Source organism: Arvicola amphibius, chromosome 6 (genome assembly GCF_903992535.2).
Source record: "Arvicola amphibius chromosome 6, mArvAmp1.2, whole genome shotgun sequence".
Lineage (NCBI taxonomy): Eukaryota > Metazoa > Chordata > Mammalia > Rodentia > Cricetidae > Arvicola > Arvicola amphibius.
In genome coordinates this window covers 96991844-97016913 of record NC_052052.2, presented here as the reverse complement: position 1 = coordinate 97016913, position 25070 = coordinate 96991844, and the positions used below count along the sequence as shown (strand labels likewise).

Here is a 25070-nt window from a genome sequence, read left to right as displayed (position 1 = left end):
TTTGCTTACCTGAGTTCCTAACTATAATTTCCAACTCACTGCTAGACCAAGGAGTAATTTCCAATCCCCATGAGATGGGGTAATCTCCAGTTGCACAACACGTAACTCACACCACACCTGTGCATAGACTTCATCCCCAAACTTGGCTTCACTTGACCCAAGCTCTAAGAGTAAGCTAAAATATGTTTCTGAGTTTCTCTATAAAAAGGGATGGGACAAGAAAGTAAACAATAGTGAGGACTAATAAGTATTTATAAAATGTGGAAGCACTGCTCCCACGTAATGCTAATGTATGCTAAGGTGTGGGAATACAGGTGTGTAATTAAAAGTGGGTGGCATCTCTCAGGAGAAGAATCACCTGAGTTCAATGGCATGGATAGAAAACGGGAAAGTTGAAAAGCGTGTTTCTTAATGTGTTCTGAATATGATATTTTAGAAATCTTTCAGAATGAATCCAGACACTTCTAGACCTAAGTTAAAGCAAAAAGTCATCAAGTACTAAACTGGAAAGGGATTTGGGGCCCTTGGTGTTGAGGTGCAGGTGAGTTTCCATCTGGAGCTCATGCTTTGCCTGGGTGGCTGAATATGTCATTCTTGTCAAGGCTAGACCTGTATGCATCCCATTCTTTATGATTTTCCAGTTTTAATTCCTTTAATTTCCTTTTAAACAAATCCATCTGATGACCATAGCAGATGAGATTTTGTGGAGAGACCCTAAAATCCAACTCAGAAATGTCACCATAATGAAGGGCTGTAAGCTCTTGCATTTGTCATGGTTTCTAGCCTCATTTCCAGTCAAGTTCTTGGAGGGTACTGGTCCTTGAATGTGGTTTTCATAAGTCCAGTAGAAGGTAGCGAGGATAAAGTATATAAGGAAACAGATTTGATATTGGTTAAGACACATTAAGAAGGAGATAGTAGCCTAGATCCTTGCTTCCCTATCTGGAAGTTGTTAATAGCAAGCTTCTGTATTGGGACTCATGACCTGCTTTCCATCCTCTTCAGGGTAACACTACTCAAGTAGCACCACACAGAAACCTTCCAACATGAGCAATGAATGCTGTAGTGTGGTGTAAAACTCTAGGTTGATCCCAAACACCTGAAAATTTCCTGACTATGACATTCCTCTGCAGATCAAGGTCTGAACCTTTAACTAATTAGTATGCAAAGACTGAAGAAAAAGAAAATCCCTACTCATAAAATAACAGAGTTGATATTGCAACATTGTGCAGTTAAGTCAGGTGTTCACCCCTGTACAGACTTCTGAACTAATCAAACGAAAAGCAACTAGACAGGAAATCCCCAATATTCCAAGTCTGAAACCTTTTGGATCACAGTAACTACAAAACTGCAAAATACTGTGCCAAGATCAGATGATCTCGGGTCCTTTGAAAAGGCCAGGGGAGGCTCCTGTAGGCCTCAGCTCAGCTTGTATATCACACGGCAAGGTAGCTGAACCTAAGCACCAAACTATAACTCTAACTGGTTTTTTTGTCCCTTCTATCAACACATTATAGGATTTGTTAACATATTTTGCCTCAGGCTTACTGGGGTGAATAAGTTTTCCTTTCTTCTGCTTGACCTAATCTCAATCATAAAGTAATTACCTAGCAGGCTCAAATCTGATATAGTTCAGAACCATGAACCCAAAAACATGACCAATGAAGAAATAAAAGGAATAGAAAGAAGGCCTTCAGAGGGTACCTCACCTACTGGACGGTGCAGGAATGGGTACAACTCTAAGGCAGGAGCATTGGGTCTGCAACCTGGTATGGGGTCTGCAACTTGGTACTGCTGGACTTCTGCCAAGAGGAGGCCACTTTCATTCTGTGGGTTCAGCTTTTAAGTCTTAAAACCAAGACTGTTTGAATTGATCTTTGAAACTTACTATTCTGTAGTTGATAAAATTTTACAGCAATTTGATGTAGAAAGATTATAGGAACTTGAAAATGAAATTATGCATCCTTTTTCACTGACTAGTTTCAGAGCTATATTTTCGGGCAAAAGGGTTTCAGAAGTGACAACAGGGCCAAGCAACCAACCTAGAACCTTTACTCATGAGGAAGCAAGAGGCCTGTTCTCTTGGGCCTTTGAGCTCTTGCATTCTTCCTCAGAGGCTTGGAAACTGCCTAAATCCTAACTGATTTTGATATGATGATTTCATTAATTTGTTGTTGCCCACTGGTCTTCAATCAGACTCTCGGAGGACACACACATACTTCCTTGAAACCACTTTAGTCCTGCCCATCCCAGATCACCCTAGCAATCATTTGCCTTCCCTATGATTTTCTGGGTATTGCCTAGATTAAGGGATTTATATTCTCTTGTCCTAAAATGTCTGTTGTAATTTTCATGAAACTTTTTATGTGGTCCCCTTTCTCCTAACATTAAAATCCAACAAAATGAGAAGACTGAGGCCTATTGCATTCAATGTGTGCAGAGTACGCGTCTTTTATCTAAGAGATAAGCGAAGATATTGCACTGAGACCACGTGCTTTGTACCTTACATTTATAAGCTAATATGGAGAACAGCAACGTTTGAGATGAGACAGTAAAAAGCTATTTCTTCAGAAGTACTCTGGAGATCGAGCACAAAACCGACTTGTATGAGAAAGAACTATTGCAAGGGTGTCTTTCCGCCGAGTTGGATTTGATGGCACTGCATCTTAACATGTCTTACATTTGTATTTGACTCTGTAATGTGCTGCTCCCTCATGACAAATCTTCTACAGTGGTTAGTTTATTTGCTTTCATTTTATTTTCTTTATAACCTGCTTTTCCTCTCCTATCTACCTGATGACTTTTGAATTGTTTGTCTGTATATAGCTATAGACATAGATGCTACTGGCTTAGATGCAGAAGAGAATGATATTCCAGCAAACCACCGCTCCCCTAAGCCCAGTGCAAACAGTGTAACGTCACCCCACTCCAAAGAGAAAAGAATGCCCTTCTTTAAGAAGGTAACACAGATTTCCCAGCTCCTGTTGTCCACTTGCTCAACTGCACTGCGTCACAGTTCCAGTCCTGTTGATTGTCTGTGTCCTTTGACAAGCCAATAACACGCATGCTCTGTTATTCTTTGTTTCTTTTCCACGCTGCTGTAGCTAAGCAGAAGCAGAAATCGGTAAGTCGACATTGACATACCCATGTTTTTCCTGCCACTGGCATCATTAGCATCAAGTCCTTCAGTTTCATTAAGTACAGTCTTCCCAGTCCTAAGACAGCCTATCAATAGATAACTGAATCCATATATCTTCCACCAATAACATTCAGTGAGTGGCCTGTTGAAATGCCGTCACAGTACTTATCCTTTTTGATGGAATAATATCTGCCACAAGGGATTTTGTTTAAATACTCAAAGATATCCAACACTGGCCTTGCTGTACAGCACACCTCAGTTGTACATGCTTTTCTTGTCTGTCTTTTTGCCAGAAACATAATTTATAATAAAGCATATTAAAGCAGTTATTGGATTCTGATTTATAATATCCAGATACATTGCTTGTGCTTTAATCAAGAGGTTATTCAATTTTGAATTCAGTCAGTATTTAAACTTCTAATCCATTAGGTGCAAAATCTGCTGATGAACAAGACCAGTGGAAAACTGCAGGCTTGTTTTGGCGGTTTACTGTGAGTTTTTCCTATTGTCATATATAAGAACTCTCCCAATATTTTTGCCTTCTCCATCAGTCAGATTTCAGCATCTCACCTAGTAGACAGTATGGCTGCTGGCCACATGTAGAGCCTTTTCCCTTGGCCAATCGAGATGATAAACTGATGCTGTGCCCTGACTGGAAACTCCAAGGAATTCCCAAGACCTTTTAATACAAGTTTCCTCTCGGCATATTTCATTGCTTTGTAGCACTATTTTTAAAAGACCTCCCTACTTCCACTTTTTCTTCTCCTTTGACACACCTTCCATAGTCATTATGCTTTTAGACTTATAGCCCCTATTGTTACCATGTCTGGCACAAGCATGGGTATTTTTTGTTTGTTTTTTGGTTTTTTGAGACAGGGTTTCTCTGTGTTTCTTTGGAACTAGTCCTGGAACTAGCTCTTGTAGACCAGGCTGGCCTTGAACTCACAGAGATCCACCTGCATCTGCCTCCCGAGTGCTGGGATTAAAGGCGTGCGCCACTACCACCCGGCCAGGGGTATTTTTTTTTTTAGCTTACACATGAACCAATATTTCTAGACTTTCATCAAATTAAAAGTCTTACCTCCACACACAAAATCAACTGATTGCTCTATAGATGTTAACAATAAGTTATACACAAAAGCATAAGCTTGTTTTTTCTTTTTAAATAATCATTAAGAAGAGAACTCCAAGCAAAATTTTAAACACCTGGACTTCTCTGTTGTCACAGAAAGCCCCAACCTGATGATCTTCCACAGGAGTGGACCACCTCTCTGGTCCGACTTTGTCGTCACAACTGTTGCTTGCAGCTAGGTAACTGCAGGCATTTCTTAGACAGTCAATACTACTCAGTCATTCTGGACTTCAAGTGGCAACATTGATATGACCATGCTCGTCAGAAAGTACTTTGTAGTTCACCTGCCTGTAAATTTCAAAACATTAATGAAATTTATCCTAATTTTTTCCACTAAAGAAGTGAAACAAAAAAATTGGCTTAACCAAAAAGGACAGATAAAAATGTTGTCATTAGCAATATGGCACAGAGTATCAATATTCCATCAAATAAGGTAATTTCTAATGCTGCCCCTGATGGTAGAGAAGCTGATTGATGGCCAGCATGGGTAACCCTCTGCTAGGCTGGCAGTCACAGACTGAAGGAACCAAAGTCCTATCTAACACTGGGCCACTCAGATGTCTTAATAGCTGCTCTTTCATTGCTTGTAGTGTCTGTCTCCATAGGTAATGGTGACAGCAGTGTTCTCACAGCAGTAGCGGAAGGATGTGGCTTCCAGGCACTTTCAGTACAAACCCAAGCGCTATGAGATGCAATCGCTTAATAAATATGCTTCTGATGCCTGCGGCACTGGTGCTCACTCTTGTGTTCCTTCTTCTGTGATAATGTAGACTCAGACCAGAGCTGGCTGTGTGAGCGTCCACCCAATCGTCTTCCATGTCTTAGGTTGCTTTTAGTGCGCTGCTTGTCTGGCTTTTGTGCTGTCGGTGTACTGTGTTTGTCTAACTTGTACACTTTCATTCAGATATGTATTTATCTTTATCATGTCTATTAAAAAGAAGTTTGGATTGCTAGGGAAATTTTTAAACAATAAAAGGTGAACATCCATTGGCAGTAATATCTTTTTCCATTGGATTATATGTTCTACAACTACTGGCGAAAGCTCATATGGACGCTGTTGAGTTTGATGTGTGTCTAAATAGCCACGTAAGCAAAAGAAAGAGGAAGCCAGCAAGTCTGTGATGGCTGATTTGAAACAACTGTCAAATGATTTTTAGCGACAGAATAGTAAAATAGTACATGCACGCCAGTTGATCAAGTTCTTAAAGTTCTTTCGATGTATGTCATGTTTAAAATATATTTTTAGATGCTCTTCAAGGGATGATGCATCTTACAGAGCTCACAAGTCATTAATTAGAGTAAATGATTTGTTCATCCAATGTGCAAAGCCCAATGCATTAAGAGAGGTTACTTCTACATAACTTTACAAGTGCCTGTTACAAGAGCTTGTTTAAATTTCATCTAGCAAATTTATGTTACCAATGTTTCAAATTTTTATTTGGAAAAAAAATCAAGTTGAAAATGATAGTTTTAGAAGTGACAGTAAAATTTAGCTCCTACCCTGTTTTTCTAAACAAACAAACAAATTACCCACAGAGATGGATAAATCAGTTATGGAACAGAAACTAGCTAGTACATGCTTCAGAAACATATCACATATGCAAGGTAGTAAGAAACATTTTGAAGCCGCTGAAGCATGGTCAAATAAAATTAGGACAAATCATTCACCTTCCACCATTGCACATAAATCTTGATTTGAGAAGTTTATAAATGCAAAAAAAAAAGAGGTCAAAAATTCCAATGCCCTAGCCCTAGAGCTTGAACAGTGATGATGATTACTGTTTTGGCATTAGCATGCCTGCCAATTTCTGCTCCCTCAGAATTTCAGTGGAATTCCAGGTATTTGGTAGTGAGAGGCACAATGTTTGGAAACTAGAATTTATACAGGTAAGACCAACAAATCATAGGCAAAGCTGACAGGGATTTATCTGTCATAATTAACCATGATCCTTTGAAGTCTTCAGAAGTCCAAGTGTTCCTGAAGAGCAATGAAGCCCTGGCTAGTTGAGCCTGGCGTACTAGTATACACTGGGCATGTTTCTGTTTGTTCTACCAAGCAGCTTACATGCAAGGAAACTAGAGACTATGCAGTTATTTAAACCTTAGAAAAAGAAAGCTGCCAGTCTTTCATTGAGTTGATTTACTTGGAAAAGAGGCAATGATGGAAATATTTAAATGTCTGAAAAACCAGTGTCTTGTATATTAGAGTTCAGGAAAGTACCTTATGCACAAAGTATCTCCGACCCACTGTCTTTGAGAAGTCTAAAGTTGCCTCATCTCTCTGCAGACAGAGCACACTCCTCCTTATGATGTGGTACCTTCCATGCGGCCAGTGGTCCTAGTGGGCCCTTCTCTGAAGGGCTATGAGGTGAGTAGGAGGTGAATTTGAGCGAGGCTCACAGCAGCCAAGCAGGTTGTTTTTCGGGCTGTGGTGTGTTTTGTTTAGTGTTCTGAGTTCCTGAAGGTTGCCATGGATACTCCTGCTAGCTCTAATACACCATATCCAGGAAAGGATATCAAGTGGAGAATGTCTGCAAGCCCTAGCAAAGGAATTTCTTGTCACTAAAGCATCCTACGATCAGAAATTTTATCTTATCATTTCATTAGGGCTTGGAGACAGGAAACGTGGTAACCACACTTCTTCCAAACGTGACGCTCAGGTTTTCAACTGTTAATGATGAGAAGTAAACTTGGTTCTCATAATCAGTAACAATTATTTATCCTCGGGTTTTCTCACATTTTAATTTATTATCCAATTACAGGTCACAGATATGATGCAAAAAGCACTGTTCGATTTTTTAAAACACAGATTCGAAGGGCGGTAAGTATTGCACAATGCTGGCTTTGTGTATATTTGTTTTGAAGATGGACAAACTCTGTGGGACAGATAGTCGATCCCAAGGGTAAACTGTTTTGTTCTCTGGACAGGAAGTAGGCTTCATTTAGCGCAATTTGATCCCATGTTTGCGCTGCGCATCCTCATCCCAGGATAGTCCCGTCACTGCACGTGTGTCTGTAAGCTGACTGTGGCCCCACCTCTGCTCACCTGCAGTTCACAAGGCCCTAGTTCCTTGCTGCTGCCCAGATATCACAAGTGCACCTTCTTCTATTCCCTCCCTTCCAAAAGACTTTACCATCACCTCCTCCCCCATCACCCTTTAACCCCTTCTCACTGTGCTTTCCCACAGTGAACTTACATCCTTGCTTCAGGGAGGAAACAGGCAAGCCAAGACTGACACAGGCCTGTATCTCTAGCACCTGACCTGAGGCGGAGGAATATGGCCAGTCTAGGTCTCATAGCTAGATTCTTTCTGGAGATAGGAGGATTAGAAGCCAACAGAAGGCATGAGTTACCCCTACTACATTTATGTCTGCCTCAATGTTCTGCATTTCCCCTTCCTAGGGTTTTCTTAGCAACGGTTAACTTAACCCATAACCACCTGGGCACTAGACCACATTCCCCATTTCCTTCCCACTTAACTACCTAGACAATGACCTCACTATACATCCCTCTCATCAGTATTTCCTGTCCTGAGGGAGACGCCATTAGCTATAGTTATCTCTCTTCACACTTAGCCTAACTTCCTTCCCACCTATCACTCAGCTGCCTAATTTCCCCTTCTTCATAGAGAACTCACTGGGTTGTTCGTACTGTGGCTGCTCTCCTGCTTCCATATCCGCCCCAGTTAGATTTTCCCTGATACCCACTTCCTCAGCATGACAGGTGCTCCAGTCAGCTAGGCCCATGTCCACATCAGTGTCTGTTCCTTGCTCTTCCCTCTGGTAGGAACTTTTTCTTCACATCTCTCCTGGTAGCACAGCCTCTCTTCCTTCTCCACTTTCCTGATGTTCATTTATGCATATGACTCTTTGTTATCCTCTCCAACAAGAATGTGAGGGCAGGGCATTCACTGGATGGCGAACTTGGGAACTCTCGGTGCCTGCAGAAGCACTCAATATGAAAAGGACAGCTGAGTGCAGAAGTGTTGTTTGCTGTGTATTCTCAACTAGAGAAATGCAGACACATAGAAGCCACTCCCTGACTCTTGAAGAGCCATATGGAAATTTTAAGTTGAAATTTGTACAGCAAAACAGAATATAAATACAAGAACATCCCAAAATGTGTGTAGACAATGGACAGGTAGTACAGAGAAAGGACTAGTCAACAGATTTGAGAATTTTGCTACCCAGCAAGCATTTAACTCTTCTAAAATCTCACCAACCCAATCGGAGGACATGGCCAACAGACGATGGAAAGGAAAGGAAGGTACCGAGGCATGAGGCAGCATTATGAACAAAGCAACCCAACTGGAGGACCTACAAAGGAAACTGCCATTAATAGCCTTGGGACATACCTCAAAAGTCCTAGCCAAGAGATGGGACCTAATCCTTTCCCTCCTCAACTTAAAAAAAAAAAAAAAAAAAAAAAAAAAAAACGTAAAAAAGAAAAGGACCTTAGCTTTCCAGAGGGTAAAGGCCTATAGGGAGAGGGAATGGAACAAGTCTTCTGGAAGAGGGGGAAAGTGAATACGAGACAGTTGTGTGGAGAGTGATGTGGCCAGTGGATCCAACAGAGAGTGGGGCTGGTTAGTGGGGGTCAGGCCAAGTTTAGCTTATGGACACTGGTACAGGAACTACAGTATCCCAGACACAAACACACTACACTGACATGACAGGTATCTGCTTAGATCAAAGTGAGCTGAAGGACACTATTTCCTGTAATCGCAGAGATTTCAGAAAGCATGTGTAACTACTGGAAGACTGACGAATCAAATAATCAATGGGTATCACCCATTTACTCGCCCGTGTACTACTTCTGTTCAGCCCTGAGCGTTTCTGAATCTGGATCTCAGACCTATTTTCCATGGAATCACATAGCCCAACTTATTTTATCTGAGAAGAAAATGAGTGAAATAATAGAAGGTAGGGTCAATCTATCGTTTCCAGACAAACGCATTTTCCATGTGCGTCGCCGATGGTCTTGCCTTGCCCATCCTGTACTGCACTTCAACAGTCTGGGCCTGTGGCCATGCATTAAGGATTCTCAAGGGATGTCAGAACCCATACGGTAGCATTTCCAAAGACATAAAACTTTCACCTTTACTCGTGGGAGCATATCCAGGGTAACTGTCTCATTAAATGTCTTTAATGTTGGCAAAGCAAGACAGAAACAGAGTGGGGACAGAAACAGAGACAGAAGCCTCTGGGGTGTGTACACAGGGCACTCTGAAAGAGGACTGAAGTACTCTTTAGAATCCACAGAATGAGTTATATTTTTAAACTGTTAGGGTCACAAAGGAGGAGTGTGGTGGGAAATGTTGGCAAAAGGTTCTAGGCTATCAAGAATTGTGGTATTAGGCCCTCACAGTCAAGAACATTTGTGGGTGCTCTGGAGAATAGTCTGAATCACTGTGGGCCATGAAACAGTATGTGCCACATCAGAGGAGACCTGCTTCAACCCTCTAGTTTTTCATGGAAGCAAAGCAATCACTGTTACTTTTAGAATAATAACAGGTACATTAACAAGGAAGTGGAGAAGAAGGGAAGCTATCATCCTGGGTAGACTTGGCTTTCTTCCCTGGTAACTTTCAAATGTCAGTTGTTAGCCCTGAAATGTTTGGACTATGCACTGAATTGCTACAGGAATATTAGACATTGTTGTCAGAATGTTCTGTGAAGGAGTCTTATTGAAAATCAATAAGACATTACATCACTTTATATTCTGGTATAGGAAATTTTCTTATACGTGAGACAATGTCTTCAAAATTAATAGTCTTTATAACCAGGCTGCAGAACAGAATTACCTGAAGTACACTTGGTGGGGGTTGGGGACAGACCAGGCTTAGTGACACATACCCGGAGTTCCAGTACTCAGGAGGCTGCAGCAGGAGGAGCTGCTTTGATGCCAACCTATATGACACAGAGTATATCTTGTTTTATTTTCTTCTCTTATTCATTACATCCTGACTGCAGGTTCCCCACCCTCCACTACTCCCAGGCCCTCCCTGCACCTCCTCTCTCCTCCAGATCCACTTTTCCTCCATTTCTGTTAATAAATAATAATAATAATAATAATAATAATAATAATAATAATAAAGCAGGCCTTCCTGGGACTTCTACTAAACATGGCCTAAGAAGTGACAATACCAAGACTGGATGAGGCAACCCAGTAGGAAGGGTCCCAAGAACAGGCCAAAAAGTCAGAGAGACCCCTCACTCCTACTGCTGGGAGTTCCACAGGAACACCAAGCTCCACAACCATAAGGTATATGCCGAGGACCTTGATCAGACCCATACAGCGTCTGGTCTGCGTTGGTCACTTTAGTCTCTGTGAGCCTCTGAGGTCTGCTTAGTTGACTATGTTGGCCATGTTCATCATCATGCAATATTTGACCCCTCTGGGTCCTGGAATCCTTCCTACCCTGTTCTGCAGGGTTCCTCTGGCTCCACCTAGTGTTTGGCTGTAGGTGTCTGCATCTGCTCCCGGCAGTTACTGGATGACATGATACCCCTCTGATGACAAACAGGCCGAGGCACCAGACTTTGACTATAGCAGAATATCAGGAAGAATCATTTCATTGACTTTTTTTTTTTTTGCCATTCATGTTTGGTTCTATCCTGGGTCTCTGGGCCGTCTGCCTCTGGTTCCTGGCCATCCAGGTAGTGTCAAATATGGGCTCCCTCTTGCGGCATGGGCCTCAAGTTGGACCAGTCATTGGCTGGCCACTCCCACAAGTTCTACACCCCAGGCCACCTTGCAGGCAGGACAGATTGTAGGTAAAAAGGTTCTGTGACTGGATTGATGTCCCAGTCCCACTGCTGGGAGCCTTGCCTGATTATAAAAGATGGCCAGTCTGGGCTCTTTATTTCCAATTACTAGATTTCCACCGCATTAGATTTCCTCAACTCCCCCACCAATTCCAGTAAGATATCTCTCCCAGTACTCTCTCCCTCTGTCCTTAGATCCTGCTTTGACTTGGACAAAATTCGGGCGCTAAGATATGAGAATCTCTATTATTACATGCTTAAATGGTGTATATGCAAGTATTGAGGACCACTACTCTAAACCTAATTATCCCCAGAAATTTTGCCCTTAGATTTTCAACTACTTGGGGGCAGAACCAAAGTAATGCCAGTTATGCCTATCACACAGGTAGTAGATGTGGCACTGCTGTACCTCCATGATGGGCCCCATCACAGGGCAGCTGCCTCCCTTTGGCCATCAGCCTCACGTGGTACTAACGCTTAGGTACTTGCTCTCCCTTCCGCCTGGAATCCTCTTCCCTCAGTATCTACCTGACTCCTTCCTTACAGTCTACAATGCCACATTAATGAGCCACTCAACATTTCTGAACACAAGACAAGATACCGTCCATGCTGTTCCATCTCCATCCTCACTCGTCTCCCTTAAATTTTAAGTGGCACTTGTCAAAATTCTCTGCCACCTTCGCTCCTCCATAAAAATTTAAATTCTATAAAATAACTTTTTATGAGATGGGGGAGGGGTCGGGTGATCTTACTATTTTGCCCAGATAAACACATCCGGCCCACACGAACTTACAGCAGGTATTCTGAAATATGCACTTTAGAATGATGGCTTGAGTAGCGATGGGTTCCCTGTGCTCAGCAGAAAAGGAATCCTATCATATGACGTACCCTGGAGGCGTCCCCAAGGGTGCCCCCACCTAACCATCTCACCTGAGAGGAGAGCATTTTGTGCTAAGCTCCTGGTATACTGCACACCACCCTTGGGGATTTCTTCCGATTGCTGTTGGGTTGGTGGTCCTCTATCCTCAATCCCTTGTCATCTCTCAAGCTTCACCCTTCCATTTCAGCCAAACACACTCTTCATTCATATCCCTAAAATGATTTTTCTGAAGTATCTAAAAGGACTTTAATCAAGCTACTTAGCTGATGGTGTGATGGCTGGGGTCTTGTTGTTGTTGAGACAGGATCTCACTGTGCAGCTGGGGCTGCCCTTGAACTAGACACCCACATGCTTCGTCTTTCCCGCTATTGGGATGGCAAGTGTGTCCTATGGTACAAAGTCATGGGCAGGGGATTCTGAAGGCTTTTGCTTTGTTACCTTCTAGTCCCACTGTTGCTCTTGAGAACTCTAAAGCCCTAATTTCCTCTGGAAGATTTTTTGGTTCCTAGTGTAATGGGACTTATGTCGGGTATGGATTTTAATCAGTGCTAGATGCTTTCAGTATAAAAATCCAGACTCTGAATCTGGAATTAATTATTTAGCTACTAACTATCTGGGGTTTGAACTGCGGGCAACTCTTTAACTTTCCAGCTTTACTTTCCTACTTTTATGTCCCTTTGCTTTTCTTCTTTCAGAGACGCCCCTAACTTCATCTCTTCACTTTTGATTTCTACTCTCACTTTTTAAATTTCCAAAAACTTTCTTATTCTGAGCTTTAAAAAATAATGTCTCAGTTCTATGAACTCCGTTTAGCCTTCAGATGTATTTACTAATGGTTGTTTCTTTTATAGCCTCTTGTGAAGGACATTTACAAAGATGCCTAGTGTTGCTCTTATCTTTAAGAATGGGGCAAACAGGCATGAGCAGGAAGGTCTGCACTCATAGGTGGGGCTTGGCGGCTGCATGTTTCCCTGTAAGACATTCCTGACGAGTATTTTACAGAGGAGACATCTGATGTACACATAGTTTAGTCATTTTTCTGTTTATCCAGAGAAACAACTTCTTTTCTGATACCTAAAAGATATAAAATAATAAACATAAGCTGGGATTCCAAAAGACGAAGATGGAGAAGTAAGCTGAGGATTTAACATTCAGAATCATTTTTTCCCCTCTTGCATCTGATGTTCCCAGCTTCCCTTCTCTGCCTATAATACCTGAGTCAGGGGTCCTCTGACTTACTGCCTATAGCTAAGTCTCTGGTTTTATACCAAATGGATAAATAATTCTTATTAGGTCACTTGATGCTCTGGGGTCTGACTCTGGGACAGACTTTTACACCAAGCCTCTCGGTTGTAGCTTTACTCTCACCAGCTTCTTCAGAGACACTGCGAGCCTTTCATCTTGTCTCACATTGTTTCTCCCACCTATCCGAATAGTCCCTGAACTTTCCTGTACTTCCCCACGTGCAGCTGCTTCCAATTTCCAGCTTCCATGCACTACCGCCGCGTTAGTTCTGCCCCGTATGAAACCTTGGACTTTATTACCGCTGTCGTGATGGACTGCACGTGCCCTGCATACCATACTGCCACCATTCTGAGTCTGCACTCACTCTCCAACCCCGGCGCCAGAAGGCTGCCTTCTTCATGCACATCACAGCACTGCAAAGGCGCTAAGACTACAGAATTAGGAACCTCAGTTCAATTTATTTAAAGAGTAATTTTTGGTTCTGTTTGTAGTAACACAGTGTTTTAGAAAAGGCTGCTTGTAATTTCTTTTTTATTTATTTTCTATCAGCAAATTTGAGTCCCTTAATCAGACTTGGCAAGCAATCAGTAAATGCTAGGCAAAACAGGTGCATAATAAATGATTGCCTGTCCTTTAAGTCTGTTTTGAAACATGTATGTTTCAAAATATACACACACATGAATGTAGGTGTTTGCTGATACTTAACACATGTGTATTTGAAGTTTATATCTATTTATTGAATGTATATGAGTGCTTTGTCTTCATGCATATATGTACATCATGTGTGTACCTGGTACCCATGGAGGTCAGAAGAAGACACTGGATCCACTAGAACTGGAGCTACAGATGGTTATGAACTACCATGTCAGTATGAGGAGCCAATCCTGGGTTCTCTGCAAGAACAGATGCTCTTAACTCCTGAGCCATCTTGCTAGCCTCTCATGTGTATATTTATATATCAGTCAGCTTTTAAGTTCTAAATGTGACTTCTCTTTTACTAGATTAAGAACTTTTGGCTTTTCTCTTTTCTCCAACAGGATATCCATCACAAGAGTCACTGCTGACATCTCCCTCGCCAAACGTTCAGTATTAAACAACCCCAGTAAGCATGCAATAATCGAAAGATCCAACACAAGGTCAAGCTTAGGTAAGTCAGTCGATACCAATGAGCTCAAGCTATTCAAATATGTCTTATCTAATAGTAACAGTGAGCAGATCTGAATAGAGATTAAGTCCAGGTACTATAGAAAAATCAGCGTCAACAGCTAATCTATAGTCCTAACGACTTGAGTGTAAATTATAAAAATAGCGTAAGCCAAAATATCCCACCTGCCATCAGCACTGTGGTTTGTTTCAGAAATGTTCACCGAATAGTTAACAGCAGTGATGAAATCATTTTCAAAACCGTGTTTTACCCGCTGAGGCTGATAACAGAGGAAACGAGATAACAGAAGTCAGTTCTTGTCTGTTCTCTGAGTTGCATCGCTATTTTTCTTTGTAAACCCAGCATGGGGACGTTGATGTATTTACAGAGAGGTGACTGAAAACTGTGCATTGACATGCAATGATAACACCCAGACCTTCCAGCAGCTACTACAACATGTCCTCGGTGTTTTAGTTACTGGTACACTTTTAACTGATATTATTAGACTTTTGGTTTTATACATTTTTAAAAGTTGTGGGACATGCTTAAGTTCACTTAATTTTTTTAACTTACGTTAAATATGTGAAGCCTTTGGGAGGCAGGGTTTAAGTCCACAAGTGGGAGGAAAGGGTATTCCAGCTGGGGCACCTGCAGAATTTTTAATCAGGAGTTGCAAAGCTAAAGAGCCATCTGCAGCCAACATTGTTTTATGCACAATCTTCATCTTTCCGCCCACAGATTGTTGGTAAACAAATCGTAGACATATTTTACCAAATAAATAAACTACTATCTTAATATGATAGAGGCCATATATTGCAATTCAGTCTCTCAAATCTCTTATTTTCATTAAAAAAACTTTTTCTTGAAAAACGGGGCTACTTATTCTGAAGGTTTCTGGTGGTCTGAATTTCTCTGACTGTGTTATGTTATCATTTATCTAATTCTGTTTCTGCATTTCTGATAAATTAGCAAACTTAAGAGCCAGATCAGATGGCAGATGTAGTATTTATTGTAGCAAGACTGTATGCATTCGGGGTGCTGTATGACCAAACGTTATTTTGAAGTTAGTATCTCAAGTTCCTCAAGGCATCCAAGTAAAGAACTTGATGGAAACAGTTAGTGACTTGCCTAATGGTGAGTTAAAATCATCTTTGGAAACGCTCTGTCATTAATTCAAATGAATCAAAGAAAGTGAAGGTATTCCTAGGCCTCAGGTGGCTGGTCTGAAGAAGTCTTGTGGACGTTTAACCTTTTACTTTCAAGCAGAACTACAAGCTCCATCCATGCTGCGCTTTACAGTTCAATACTAAATTATAAAAATTTAAAACTTCAGGGTGTTTTGCTCAGCTACAATTTAAGGCTGAGCACCCCGTGGCCAGCAGAAGGCACAGTAGAGTGTGTGGAGCATCCCCATTATCACAGAGGTTCAAGTGAGAAGTGCTGTAGTGGGATCCTTGCCGAGTGTAAGAACTGATGCCGTTTATGCAATTTTACATGATGCTTCTAGTGGGAAGCTGCCCTTCAAAACATGAATGTTACTAGACCACTTCTTTAATTTTTGAGATTTTAAATTGCATTTTCTCTTACCTTTTCTCCCTCCAAACCCTCCCACACACCCATCACCACTCTCCTTTAAATTCATGCTTTCTCTCTCTCTCTCTCTCTCTCTCTCTCTCTCTCTCTCTCTCTCTCTCTCTCTCTCTCTCTCTCTCTCTGTTTTTACAAATTCTTATTGCATGCATATACGTATATATACACACATATATTCCGGGTAATGTCAAAAGCTACACCTGTAAGTCTCACCACCATGACTGCCCAAATGTGAGCTGAACAGGAGGAAACCAATGAACATGACAAACTGGGTGCAGAAAAGTTCACAAGGCCTCAACCCTACCCAAAGAACTGTAAGCAACTGAGGAGAGCTAGGGACAGGAGAGGCTGTCCTCCCCAGGGCAGAGCACGCCAGCTCATCCTCCAGTACCAAACGGTCAACCCTGAAAACATATATCCAGGTAGCATTGTATGGAGTGAAGAGGTTAGTATACTTAAGACGATTTATGTCCTCACTGGTGGAAAGTATGAAGTATGGCTTGGGCTAAATTTCTAATGGGCACCCTTCCTGTCTCTCTTTTTACGTTGTACATCTTTACATAAGGGATGGTCCATGCACATGCGCAAGGAAAGGTGGTACATTTGGTGCTGGCTGAAAGAATAATTCCTGGAGGACCACAGGTGTGAGCACGCAGCCCTTGCCAAAGGACACCTTTCATCAACTTGACTATAATCGTTAAAATAGCAGCTGACTCTCTGGAAAGAAAGAGTGGACCATTTTACTCCAGCTTACTGTAGTTTAAAACCATGTCCTTTTAAATAAGTTACCTCTGTTTAACCTTTGCAGCTGAAGTTCAGAGTGAAATTGAAAGGATTTTCGAACTTGCAAGAACTCTGCAATTGGTAGTCCTTGACGCAGATACGATTAATCACCCAGCTCAACTCAGTAAGACCTCGTTGGCCCCCATTATAGTGTATGTAAAGATTTCTTCTCCTAAGGTAAGCGGGGTTGCCATTGTTTTTCTATATCCAGACATTACTGCAATGTGCTTTATGCTCTGATTTCCAGTAGTCACAGGCTATGCCTTTATTACGAACATAGGTTTTTTTTTTTGAGAAAACCCATACTAATTATGAAGTTTAAGTACGAACATGGTTAGTGTGATAGCTGGGACCAGTGGTCTTAAGTGTGGGCCATAGGTCTCTGAAATGATTTCAGGGAGTTTGTAAAGAGGAAGCTGCTTCCGTGACAAAATTAAGATGTCGCTTCCTTTCAACACGCTTAGCATCTACATACATGGTGGTAAAGCTGCTAGTAGTCCAAGCGTGAACACATGTAGTAGCAAACACATGTTTATGTCCTCCCAGTTACGAACACCAGTTTCACATAAGAATGTCCTGATGCAGTAGTGACAAACTGTTTGACACTGTGTAATGAACTAAAACGTTCAGCTACTGTCCAGAGCAGACTGCCTCAAGGAGGACCACCAACGCCACTGTGCTACTCTTGTTCTAGGACTAATGACAGGATGCTCATTCAGACTCACATACTTAGATCTTTCCTTAAGCAAATCAGTCCAACACTCCAAAAGAACCGCTTGTTGCCACCAACACTAATACTAAACAATGAAGTATGTAAATGTGCAAGAGATACAGAATCCATGAATGACCTTACATGTCATGTATGGTGAAGAGTCCAGGCAATTTTCAGTATAGATCATAGGACTGTTCTTACTCTGGTACATTAAACTGTTCTCTGTGGCTACTGAGTCTTCATGGCCACGGGACTTTCTGGGAATAAACTTGCTGGTCTTCAGTACAGTATCACAGAATGCCACCAAGTCTCTGAAGAGGCACAACTGGCACATCCCCCTTTATTTAACTGTGTATCTATAATGGTCTCTTTACAAATATCAATAAAACTGTACACTATAGCAAATTAAAGGTTTCTTAAAAGTGATTTATATAACATGTGCCAGATTCATTTCTGACTGAATGAACAGTGCTAAGATTTTTGATAAATACTAGAAATATTTCCTACAAACAATGGCCCTTTGGGGTTCATAATATTTTTAAACTTAAATAGATCATGAGGTATAAAGTTTGAGAACTGTTAGGCTAGAAAAAAAAGAGTCCACATCAGCCTTATACTAGTGTTTAAGCTTGCAAGAGACTTATGCAAGACTATTATTTTGTGATTAATCTCTGTTGTATTTTATTTCTTAATGATAGATGACTTTCATCCATGTATATAATGTGTTATATATATTATGTATATGTATGTATTGTATATTCTGTATTTATAAAGTACTCTGTGGTGTACCCTGTAGCTTACCCAAGTACAGATATTCCTGTTACAAATGCCTACCATTTTCAGGTTTTACAAAGATTAATAAAATCTCGAGGGAAATCGCAAGCAAAACACCTCAATGTCCAGATGGTAGCAGCTGATAAACTGGCCCAGTGTCCTCCGGTAAGTTATCTATATGGTGCAAAAGCTGAAGAAATCAGACCTACATTTTAAAAAGCTGCAGTTACATACCTGTTGGAAGGTACTCCTCCGCACTTACAATGGTATTTATTCCGAATGCGTAAAGTATGCCGCAGCCTGTGTGACCATGCATTTTGAGCATCCTTAGGCCAGATCACACCAGATCACCCTTCCAAAAATGCCACCTGCATCCTTTACAGGCCTCACTTCCTAATACAGAACTGTGGTGTGTAAGATGGACCTACTGAATGCTGGTTCTTATCCACATCTAGTCACAGGGAATAAGTTGTCTCCTCTTAACAGGTGTTTGAGAAATTGACTTGGGACCATGTCAAACTAAATGTTGACTTTCGTATAGGAGAATGCAGACGTGAGCTTGCTTACCACGGCATACATGGAGGTCAGAGGACAACTGTAGCTGTTGGTCCCCACTTTCCATCTTATTGGAGACAAGTTCTCTTGTTGTGGTCCAGTGTGTACGCCTGGCTAGCTGGCTGGCTGATTTCCAAGGTTCTCTTGCCTGTAGCCTGTGTTCCTGGAGGAATGCTGGGATTACCGAAGCTCAGTGCTATGCCTTGTTTGGGCATGGGGTCTGGAGATTCAAACCCGGGCCCTCACAGGTGCACAGCAGGCACTTTTACCCAGTGAGCTAGCTCATCATCCCAAACCAACTTTTAAACACCTTTCCCAGAAACACATTCCTAATTTTATATATTATACTTTGGGACAATGGATCCCATCTAGTGTTCATTAAAGTACAACTATTTCAAAAGTTATAAAAGATGTAATTCTGGATTTGATTAATTTAAAGTATGTTAATTTCTAGATCAATGATTTTAAATATTCAAAAGTAAAGAACCTCTCCTCCCACTGAACTGTGCAGTTTGGATCATGTCAAAATGTCAGTAGTTTGAGCTAGTTCTGCCAAAGTGCATGATCTAATCTTGCCTCATCAGCTTCCAGAACTTCCTGCAGTCTGTAACAAGAATAAGCCCCCTTCTAAATTGTTTGGATTTGCCATGTGTTCCTACCATAGTATCAGTATGCTTTTTCCACCACTGATAACTCCCCTGCATTGCCCTTACCAATCATGCTGACAGCTGTCCACTTTCAGGCAATTAGTTAGCCATTCAGTGTTTTGATTAGTGATTTGAAGTGACACACATGCGTAAGCTAAGAGACTCAGCTAAGGGAAAACGGAAAAACAGGGCAAGAACAAATACAATGGGCAAGGCCTCTCCTCTGCTTATAGGTTTGGGGAGGGGAGGGACCTTGGTCCTGGGTTGCATTAATGTACTCTCTGAAATGCTTGCTTTAGCAGGAGTCATTTGATGTGATCTTGGATGAGAACCAGCTTGAGGACGCTTGTGAGCATCTCGCCGATTATCTGGAGGCCTACTGGAAGGCCACCCACCCACCCAGCAGTAACCTCCCCAACCCTCTCCTTAGCCGAACGTTAGCCACTTCAGCTTTACCCATGAGCCCCACCCTAGCCTCTAATTCACAGGTAAGAGGGCTTCCTTTTATGGTGGTCTTCACTGAGACTCTAGGTGGCCTGAGCTATACCCCTGGGACTCAACCCAGAGAGGTAATTCAGTGCTTGTTCTACTACCCTTTGCTCACCAGACTAAGACACGTGTCATTTAACCAAGTCTATCTGAGTTGTGCACCTTTGAACAAAGAACTTAAGTCCAGTATGAGCTGTGTACCTGGAAGCAAAGAACTGTAAATGGAACACACTACAACAGCTCAGCCTCTGGAGCCCACTGACTGCTAAGATGGTGGAGCGTGTTTACAACCTCAGCCGGTTCCTTGGCTGTCCCTGCTCCAAAACCATAACAGTGAGCTAGCTCAGATGGCTTAAATATTGACTCAAAGGAGTCGTATTTAGCTCCATATTATGCCACTTGCTTATAATCTTAGCTTTTTGGGAGGCTGAGGCAGACAATGAAAGTAAGCAGCCAAATTAAGGACACCCTCCTTTGTGAGGTTTCTAGAATAGTATATGTCCCATTAAATGCCCCATCTTAATGAATTTTAATCTACTCAAAGCAGATTAGTTAAAGCTATGGTATAGACACCTGTATCGGTTCTAGAATCACAAGACTGTAAAAGAACACTCTTTCCCCATCATTAAAATGAAATGTGACTATGAGCACAAGTCCAATTTAAGCAGTGCCACTAGGTGTTTCAAAAAGTGCCTAAGGTAGGCTAGGCTTCATTTCAGCATTCTGGGTACTTCAAAGGGATGTACTTATACTGTGCTGTTCTCTAAACACTTCAATGTTCCTTAGGTTCTGTCCTTAGTTGATGCCCTCATGTGTCCCTTCTCCAGGGTTCTCAAGGTGATCAGAGGACTGATCGCTCTGCTCCCAGGTCTGCTTCCCAAGCTGAAGAAGAACCTTGCCTGGAACCAGTCAAGAAATCCCAGCATCGTTCTTCCTCCTCAGCCACACACCAAAACCACCGCAGTGGGACAGGTCGCGGCCTCTCTAGGCAAGAGACGTTTGACTCTGAAACCCAGGAGAGCCGAGACTCTGCCTATGTGGAGCCAAAGGAAGATTATTCACATGAACACGTGGACCACTATGCCCCACACCGCGAACATAACCACAGAGACGAGACCCACGGCAGCAATGGCCACAGACACAGGGAGTCTCGCCACCGCTCTAGGGACACGGGTCGAGAGCAGGACCACAACGAGTGCAACAAGCAACGGAGCCGGCATAAATCTAAGGACCGCTACTGTGACAAGGAAGGGGAAGTGATATCCAAGAGAAGGAACGAGGCTGGCGAATGGAATAGGGACGTCTACATCCGCCAATGACCGTGTGTGTTCCTGCCCCCAAATTTTGTGTAACATCATCCTTAAGCAAAATCTCTGGGGGCTACATTGCAACCATCTGTGACCTGTCCTGTATATTGTATTGCTGTTGCTTCAATAGCAATAGCATGCAACCAAGTATTAATATACATTCTTTTGAAAGTACCACATAAATTGGCCTAGTACAGTTACAGTCCTCCATCTTATCCCGGACTCTCCAAAAGCAGTTTGGGGCCGCTGCCACGTAACAGAGTGGCTTCAGAAATGCAGTTAATGTATCCAGTGAGCCAGATGCAGCACAGATAACAAGTGGAATTTCTCCAGATTTTTAATACCCAGATACCTGACCCGTCATTCTTTCATGGACCACTGTTTCTTGCCTGTACCTCTGGCTGACTAAATTTGGGGACAGATTCAGTCTTGCCTTACACAAAGGGGATTATAAAGTTAGAATCTATTTTCTATGTACTAGTACTGTGTACTGTATAGACAGTTTGTAAATGTTATTTCTGCAAACACCTTATTATAATTATATATATAATATATATATATATCAGTTTGATCACAATATTTTAGGGTATTAATGCCAAGTCAGCAGATTTGCTTTATGAATCACAGGGACTAGAAATGCCCACATTCAGGAACTTTCTAATAACATTGTCCAGACACCTCTCCCCATTCTATAAGAGAGCCTGTACAAATTGTAAATATGTGTGGTTGTTTGACTTGAGGTTTGATTTCTGAATGTTAGCCCATCCGTTTAAGTTTTTAATTTTAACCATAAATTATGGTAATTATAACCAAACTCCAGAGGATTTTCTACTCCATACAGTCCACACTGATTGTGACAAACACGTTTTTAGCAGCTAGTGTCTGTGAAAGTCACTGCACTGGAACCCGCCATGTGCACGCGTGTGAGTGTGTGAGCGACTGGAGAAGTGGAATGCAGGCGATAGACACAGAAACTCGAGGCTGACGGCCGAGTCCTGTCCACCTGGCTTAGGATTTAATTATGTTCCATGTTGCTTTAAAACCCATTGAGCAGCCAGAGAATGTGAAGAAGCTTGCTGCCAAAGGTAACTAGGGAAGTACTTATCTGCTGGCTCCTTGCTGGAGCGCCTGAAAAGAGGAAACACGGGCATCTTGGACTGTGCGTGTCCCACTGGAAATGGACAACCTTGTGTGTCAGCGTATTTTGTTTTAGTAAGAAATGTTTACACAGCTTGTGCAATTATTTCGTAGGGAAATAAATTTTTGTAACTTATCCCACTTCACTTTCTAACCTTGCCTATTGCTCCTGTTGTTTATCTCCAGTTACCTGCTGGTCCTCTCCCAGAACCAACCCGAACAATTTCACCGTTTATCAGAACCCAGAAGTGCTCCTTATAACCAAAGTTTCTGCTAAATCGTTAGAACCTATCAGGGCAAAATGGAATGACTTGAAGCAAAAAAAGTTAATACTTTCTTACATGAGACACTTACTCTGAAGGAAAACCCGGAAGACACTTTCTTCATGCTTCAATTTGCCTGCTCTAAGAAGTGTACAATGCTCTCATGCTAAGGCTATAAAACCTCTGTATCTCTCAGGAGTCCAGTGCTGATGGCTAGGTTAGACTGTATTAGTTGCATGGGCCCTAGCATTTGAAGTTTTTCCCAGGAAAACACCTATTTGTGATTATCCAACCAGATCCATATATTACCAAAACAAATAATTTGTTCTAATAAAAATATTTTTGATTTGTTTCCTGGATATTCCAGGTTCTTCCCAAATACTCTTAGGCATTTCTGAGTAAAGCAGTTTTTTTTTTTTTTTATTTAAAGCAGTTTTATGCTTAATACTTTATCCTATACTCAAGAAAACAAAAGCATTTAAAATATGAATTGCATACACTATTTTACCAGTGTTTTAGGGGCTTGTCAAATGAAATGTTCCCCTTAGCATCAGCACTATACTACTTACAGAATTTACAGACTATACCCAAATTAATATCTACTCAAGTTAAGACTGTTCTCATAAAATAAAATGTAAGCATTTGTCACAGGCGTTCAGCGGTAAGGTGATCCGATCCTATGTGTTGTTTCAGCCCAAGGAAGGGCTCCGAGGCACTCAGACTCCCGAAGGATGGCGTTTCCCTCACTTGCTGTCGGTCATCATCCATCCCTTTCAAACAACAGTTCTACGAGTGTCCACCTGTTCAATTGTGCACCCAATTTGTAGGCCCTCGCTTTACTGAGAATATGTTTGTGCACATCAAAGCATTCCTCTGTTCTGCTGAAGGAGCTGACATAGCGCACGTCTATAGAAAACGGCACAGTAGGTCTATGTCAGCAGTGTAGGGCACATTTAGAAATGAGAAAACAATTCCAATGAAGCTGGGGGTATTTACTGACTTGTGGAATGTAACGTGCTCAGTTGTAGAATTCTGACTTTTCTGTAGTCAAGCCAGGAAGTGATGGAAATGGAATCAACAGTGTTATTCTCCCATGTCAGTCATTTCGGCTCCTCCTATGCTCTTTCTCTACTGCTCTTTGACTTAACTTACTGATTCCAAAAAAGGTGCTGCTAAACGTAGGATGTCTTATAGTCACATTGTACTTCGAGACAATGCCACATTTTAACATGGTCTGCTCTGCATTCCTGTTAAACAAACACTCATTGTCACAACCCTGAACTGTTTAACGAACTTGGTTTAAAGTCGTTCATGGAAACAAAGAGCTGGCATCTACACTGTTTACCAGTGGTGTTCATTGCCATCTTAGGAATGAATACGTTAGATCCCACACTTACCATGTGGAATATCTTTATCCAGCCAATGCCAATATCCTGGTGTTCTTTTGGTAATCTTCTCTCCATGTCTAATTTAAGAAAAAAATTAAAAAACCAAGGTAGGTGGAAAATTTTTACAGTGTAAATCAGAGAGGCATCTCCTTCCCACCTTATTCAAACCTGTAGAATAATTCAGATTCCTACTTAGAAATTTATTTCATGTTTAAGAGGACCCACAGCTCTCCCATCTGCTCAGTGAGGTGCTGCCATTCCTCCTTGATGCTCTGGTCTTAGTCCAGCAAATGTCGTACTGCTGGCGCTCGGTCTTACTAACTGCTTTACTTCACTTTGCTATATAAACTAAAATCTAACATAGGATTTTCATTAACATGTATTTACCACTGAATTAAATATTTTTCTGTTTTCATAGAAATAATCTATATTAAAACTATGTTTAAACGGTATGTTAATATCCTTCCACGTGTCCCTGACTTTTTTCATTTATTGCACCTTTTTCTAACATTTTTGTGTCCTTGAAGAATGTGTGGTTTGCTTTTAAATTTGAGGGAATAAATCCTCTGACAATGGCCCATGTTAATAGGAAAGCTGTTAACAGCATTCTGTGTCCTTGATGTTTTAAACACAAGCAGAGTTGTCTTTTGTTAGCTCTGCATGTACTCTGGGTTTACTAGAACGGTTAAAAGTTGACACCATGCAAATTTGCTGCTAGGCTATTTCTCTCTCATTCTCACCCCAGCTTAGCAAATAAGGATGTACAGAGATCAGGAAAGAAAGCAATGATTATGGCATTGCTTAAAGTAGAGTCTTTTAAAACCAGAGGGGTTACACTGAGTCCCAGAAACAGAAATACCACAAGGAGATGGTGTTTCTCTTTAGTCAAAATAGCATCTACTGGACACAGGTGGAATGAATGATGGAAAGGGTTTGCTTATATACTTGAATTTTAGGAAATTCAATATAAATTTTCATATTCAATAAACACCTATTGACTATCCACTATGAAGCAGTGACTGCAAAGAAAAAAAAACTAGTTTATCTACCCTGGTACATTTCCCAAGTATATGAGTGAGCTCAGGTTAACCACAGTAAAATGGCATTATAACGTGCT

General features: G+C 41.5%; 1 protein-coding gene across 10 annotated transcripts in view; it reads left to right on the top strand.

Annotated features, from left to right (window-relative positions):
- Cacnb2 (calcium voltage-gated channel auxiliary subunit beta 2) overlaps window positions 1-21177 on the top strand; it is a 351316-nt gene extending 330139 nt beyond the window's left edge. For 3 of the 10 annotated variants that reach the window (XM_038332729.1, XM_038332731.1, XM_038332734.1), the window contains 8 exons: window positions 2827-2960; window positions 6559-6639; window positions 7034-7092; window positions 14202-14311; window positions 16707-16858; window positions 18237-18332; window positions 19672-19857; window positions 20686-21177. In XM_038332729.1, coding sequence (XP_038188657.1) covers window positions 2827-2960; window positions 6559-6639; window positions 7034-7092; window positions 14202-14311; window positions 16707-16858; window positions 18237-18332; window positions 19672-19857; window positions 20686-21177 — 1310 coding nt within the window. Of the gene's footprint in view, window positions 1-2826; window positions 2961-3104; window positions 3125-3568; window positions 3631-6558; window positions 6640-7033; window positions 7093-14201; window positions 14312-16706; window positions 16859-18236; window positions 18333-19668; window positions 19858-20685 lie in introns of all 10 variants that reach the window. The other 7 variants (XM_038332727.1, XM_038332730.1, XM_038332733.1 and 4 more) reach the window with 3 other exon arrangements.
- The last annotated feature ends 3893 nt before the right edge of the window (window positions 21178-25070 follow it).